The sequence below is a fragment of the Pyxicephalus adspersus genome, chromosome 2, assembly GCF_032062135.1.
Source record: "Pyxicephalus adspersus chromosome 2, UCB_Pads_2.0, whole genome shotgun sequence".
Taxonomy (NCBI): domain Eukaryota; kingdom Metazoa; phylum Chordata; class Amphibia; order Anura; family Pyxicephalidae; genus Pyxicephalus; species Pyxicephalus adspersus.
The window spans coordinates 82,246,792-82,251,954 of record NC_092859.1 but is presented as its reverse complement, the minus strand read 5'-3'; the positions used below and the strand labels follow the sequence as shown (position 1 = coordinate 82,251,954).

At 34.9% G+C, this 5,163-nt stretch overlaps 1 protein-coding gene across 2 annotated transcripts in view; it reads right to left on the bottom strand.

Annotated features, from left to right (window-relative positions):
* Nucleotides 1-2,980: 2,980 nt before the first annotated feature.
* TMTC3 (transmembrane O-mannosyltransferase targeting cadherins 3) overlaps nucleotides 2,981-5,163 on the bottom strand; it is a 49,474-nt gene continuing 47,291 nt past the window's right edge. For both annotated transcript variants that reach the window (XM_072401226.1, XM_072401227.1), the window contains 2 exons: nucleotides 4,630-4,856; nucleotides 2,981-4,354 (listed from right to left, as the gene is read on the bottom strand). In XM_072401226.1, coding sequence (XP_072257327.1) covers nucleotides 3,510-4,354; nucleotides 4,630-4,856 — 1,072 coding nt within the window. In that variant the 3' untranslated portion in view covers nucleotides 2,981-3,509. The remainder of the gene's footprint in view (nucleotides 4,355-4,629; nucleotides 4,857-5,163) is intronic.

Here is a 5,163-nt window from a genome sequence, read left to right as displayed (position 1 = left end):
GCTGACAACCACTTTATTAACACCAGAATTTGTTAATTCTGAAACCCTAGAAGTGGGAACAGGTTTTGCTACCTAGTAAACAGCTTTCTAAAATTTTAAATAGAGGTACAATTTTAACTATAGAGGGCCAGTCAATTGTTGAATTGTATTTACTGACAATAAGTGGCAAAATTAGCCATGAGGTGCATTTTTTTTTTTTTACCAAAAATGTTAAATATTTGTGACAATATATTCTGAAGTGGGGTTTGATGAAAATACAAAAGTGCAAATTGACAGTTCATAATTGTGTCAACTAAAAAACTTGATTGATTTTTAATGAATAGAAATTGACCAACCACCAGATTTATTTTCAACATCAGATCCCTTTTGTGGGCTCATAACTGCTACATTGGTATTACATTTATAGACCCTGTAGTAGCAACTACTAAGTGGGTGTGACAAGTTTTAAATCCCTCCCATCCATTCAAAAAAGCAGCTGTTAATGCTACTGTGTGTATTTCATGAAATTCTATGTATAATAAGCCTAACGAGCATTTACTCATCACAGTTTTTGTCAATTTGAAGCTTGGTCCCAAGTATGTTTAATTACCTGTGCACCAAGCAGTGCAAAGACCTGTGATTGGTTATCAAGTCCAGAAAGAGTCCTACCTGTTTCCTATACCCAGAAATGTCAGTGTTAAGAGTGCAATGTTAAAAGAAGTACTTTACTCACCATCTTGAATGCTTTTAGGTTTGGTACACTGTCCTAAACTATATTACCTTTCCAACAAAAATATACACCCAAGCAGAAATAGAAAAGAGTAACTTTATTAAACAACTGGTTCACAATTTTACTCCATAATTTGTTGCCGATGTTGATAAACCATGTTTTTCCCAATCTGCTCACCTTTCTGGAAATAGGAGCTTTATGCAACAGTGCAAAGCATGGACTGGCTACTAGCTTATTGTAGAATACATACTGAGCAGAACCCTCAGTCCTCTCAAAAAGCACTATAATATACATTTTATGGCTAAAAAAAATACCCACGCTTATATAAATTAAATCTGACTTGTCACAGGCATGAATATCAAATTAGTTAGTGTCTTTTTCAGTAGTTTCACTGTATTCAATATCTGGAGGCATATCTATCCCCTAAATTTTTGAAGGGGAATAATTTACCCTATATCTTCCCATAAAAACTATATTTTACAGGCAGAACCCAAAAAACACTTCTTAAAAACAAAAAAGTGACAAAATAATGTAGGAAAATATAAATTCTGCAAAACAATGCAATCAAATTGAATGTAAAACACACATAATAACTCTGACACTTACAAAAACAAAAAATACAAGAACATATACAATCCAATATTAAAAAAAGAGGTTTTCCAGCAAGTTATTAAAAAGAAACATCACCTGAAGGTGTTGTAGGCCAGCACAGTTGGGATATACTATTGATGCAAACCTCAGTAGCTTTCTCATTGCTAAAACCCTCTAGTCCATCACTAATTATGCTGACCTGGGGGAGCAGTTTAAGTCCCAGTTTCAGCTGGGCAGCATCAACAGCTTTTGATTGTATGTGATTAAACTGAAGTCTGATCGATCTCAGCTTACTGATGGCTGCTGTATGTATTCCATGGTGAGTACTTAGATAAAGCAAACCATATCTGCAGATAATACTATTATTGACTTGCTGAAAGCTTTTCTCTTTGAAATTCTTTCTTCATTGCTGAAGCCAAAAAAGTAAAAATTTCCATACCTGAATTTTGGTTTTGCATGACGTACGTCTGTATGAGTAAAAAACTATTTAGGCCAAAGCCATACTCAGAAACTTGCAGCTTCCAAAACAGGATTGTTGGCCTAGTACCTGTATGTTATAGCCATGCAACAAAAATGATAATTTAGGAAAAACGTATATTACTTCTGATGGGTGAAACAAAAAAGAAATCATTTCATGTTGCACTTTAAATCTTTTCAAAATGTTTGTTTCTGTGTAGCCATTATTATTATCATTCTAATGTATCACAGTACCATAATTTTAGCTTCCATGCTGCAATAGAAGCTTTCCATATTCTTCTCCTACATTGGTTCTGTGTCTTGTAGAGAGGGTGTCAGGGACCTGTTTTCAGCTACATCTATTTCAGTGACTAATTTAGGCCACACTCACCATAGAATTTAGGTCTTCTGTAATGAGTATATTAAGTTTTAAATCAAGAAAGTCTTAATGTACAAATATTACCGTCACTTCTTTAGTATTTTTGCTTATCCCATTGCAAAAATAATGTTGCTTCTTTTTTCTTGAAAAAAAAATTACCTTCTCAGAATACTTATTGTTTATTTGCTTATTATTCAATTAAGGTTTCTTGAGAAAAAGTAATACTGTGTAGTGTGAAAATGTGATTACACCAGGATATGGTGCCGCTTTGTGAAAATCTACGTGTATCATATCCCTGAACAGCATTATTTCCTGGTGGAAGAATTAGGTGCACTTCAACCTCAGTGCCAGTGTGTATAAGCTCCTAAAAATCATGGCAGCCTTATAGGGGTTGCAGTGAGTGGTACTAGTACTGCTCACCGCCACCAGCTGTCACATGTGCAGAAGCGGGTTCTTTTCAAACCAATGCTGCTCTGTGGGTGCTGAAGTGGCTGGCACCCAGTGACCCTCACAAAACCTGCCCAAACTCAGAAGAAAGTACCTTACTCTAAAAGTGCCTTGTTTCCAGTCACATTTGCAAACCAATCATTTAAAAAGGAAACTGCCTTACAGTATAAATCTACCCAGTGTAAATATTAAATATTGTACTCATCTTCTTCTTACTTCAATGAAAACAAATATACGTAACAGCCTTCAGTGAGTAATACAGCTAGATTACATGCCTCAGAAAGCTTAAGATTTCGTGGTGCTCTTGACAAATTATATATGGATTATTTGATAATCTTGAAGCATTTTATCCTAAAGCAGTAAAAAAAAATAATCTAAAACACAGCCATCAACTTAAATATGATAAAAATTCACACAACTGTTTATTAGCATAGATAATAAATTGTCCAAAAGAGTTTAATTACCCACATCCTGCAAGCAGCATTTTTATATTCTTAGGGAACCATAAAAAGTTTCCTTGAATTATATAATGGGATACACAATACAGTAAAAATATTATGAAGCAGCCTTGAAGGCCAACATCTCATCAGTGCAACAGCCCTGCTGTAAAGCCTCAGAATTTTCAGTCACACGCATCATACAACGAAATAGCTGGTGATATCAATGAGACATAAAATACAAAAAAAAAAAAAACATAAAAAACATAAAAAAAATAGTGCTTTCCTTGTGGGTAGTATAAAAGTTTGGTTGACGTCGGCAACAAATCCTGAAAATCAGTCATTGTTCAGTAGTGTCAGAAACCTATGGAGTTATTGACTCAGCTTGCTTTATTCTTTACTGAGATGTATACTGTGCTCTGGAGTGCATAACACAAGAATTAATACATCTGTCCACACCCTCCCTAAAGTTTGAAAGAAGTTCCTCAGATTATTCTCCACTCAGTATACGCTCTATCTCCTCTAAGCGCTTCAAAGCAGCAACTCTTTTATTTTCAATGTCTTTGATTTCTTTTGTTGATTTCTGCTTTAATTCTTTGTCTGTATTTTTCTCCTGATGACTTTGAGACTTCACAGGTCCTTTGTTTTTTGTTTTTGTTGGTGAACTAGTTTTTGGTATATTGCTCTCCTCTTTCAATTTTTCAGTTGGAGTTTTTTTTTTTCCTGTCTCGCTGTTCTCCTTAACTTGTCCTTCGGGCAAGTGGGGTGAAGATGTTGCCCCAGGCACAGCTTGCCCAGCAGCATTAAGTGCTAATATTTTTCCCCGTACTATACTGAGATGACGCTGAATGTATTCCTCGTGGGGGGCTAAGGCAAGGGTTTCAACAAGGCACCTTTCAGCTTTTAAGAGATCCCTCTCTTCAAAATAAACTACACAAAGGTTATGTTTTCCTTGGACATTTTTGGGATCCATTTCTATAATTTTTTCAAAGCATTTCTTTGCTCCTTTGATATCTTTCTTTTGATTCATAAGGATGTCTCCTTTAAGTATAAGGCCTTTAATATGGTCCGGGTAATGTCGCAGCAGCTCATCCAGGACAGGCAGAGCCTCTAGTTCTCTTGAAGTCTGGGAGTAGAGAAGGGCCAAGTTAAAAAGTGCACTTCGGAAACCATGTTGTAACTGTATTGCTTTCCTCATCCATTTTTCAGCTTCTAAATCCTTTTTCTCATCCATTGCCAGCATGCCCAAATTAAAGTATCCATTAGCATCATTTGGCTCTTCCTCAATATAAGTTAAAAGTCTTTTCTTGGCTTCTGGTCGTAATTTGGGATTTCCTTTATAAAAAAAAAACAATATAATAGAATCAGATTTATAAAAAAGAGAACATTACTTAAAAGTAAAAAAAAAAAAAAAATTCAAAAGAGACCTCAATGCTGTTTTTATTTTGTTAAGAAGTGTGTACACCAATTTCATTTAATAAAAAAGCAAAATCCTGTTTATTTTCTTTTAATCAGGACAAGACAATTTAAGTGAATGTTGACTCATATTTGAGTGAGGATTCTAAATTGTGGAAAACTGATTAGTACAGTAATTATTTAGAAAACCATACCAGATTCCTGCATGAGTAAAGCAGAATTGAACAAGGCAAGTTTATGTCTCCGATTTAGCTCAAGTGCTTGATTGAAGTTCTTTAATGCTTCATTTGGATCTTTCAATTCAATATAAACAATAGCAAGGTTGTACCATAAATCTGCATTGGCTCCATCAAGTTCCAAAGCTTTGATATAAGCTTCTTTAGCTTCTAAAGGCCTGTTCATTTTTAACAGTAATTCTCCCCTGAAAAAAAAAAAAACATAAGCTCAAATTTCTAAACCCCTAAGCAGACAGACACTAAGGATGGTGACCTTTACGATTACAATCTAATTACAATGTTGCTGATGATGTAGAATGAATAAAGCTGAACTCTGGGTACAAAATTATTATTTACATTCTTTCACAAAAAGTGATAACTCAATTAAAAGCCAAGCTTTAACCCTGTAAAAGTAGAAGTGACATGTCTGTACTGCACATAACCTGTAAAAAGCAGAGCTATGGGAGGGACAGCTGGTACACCTATCGCAGACTGCCTAAAAAAATTATGCAG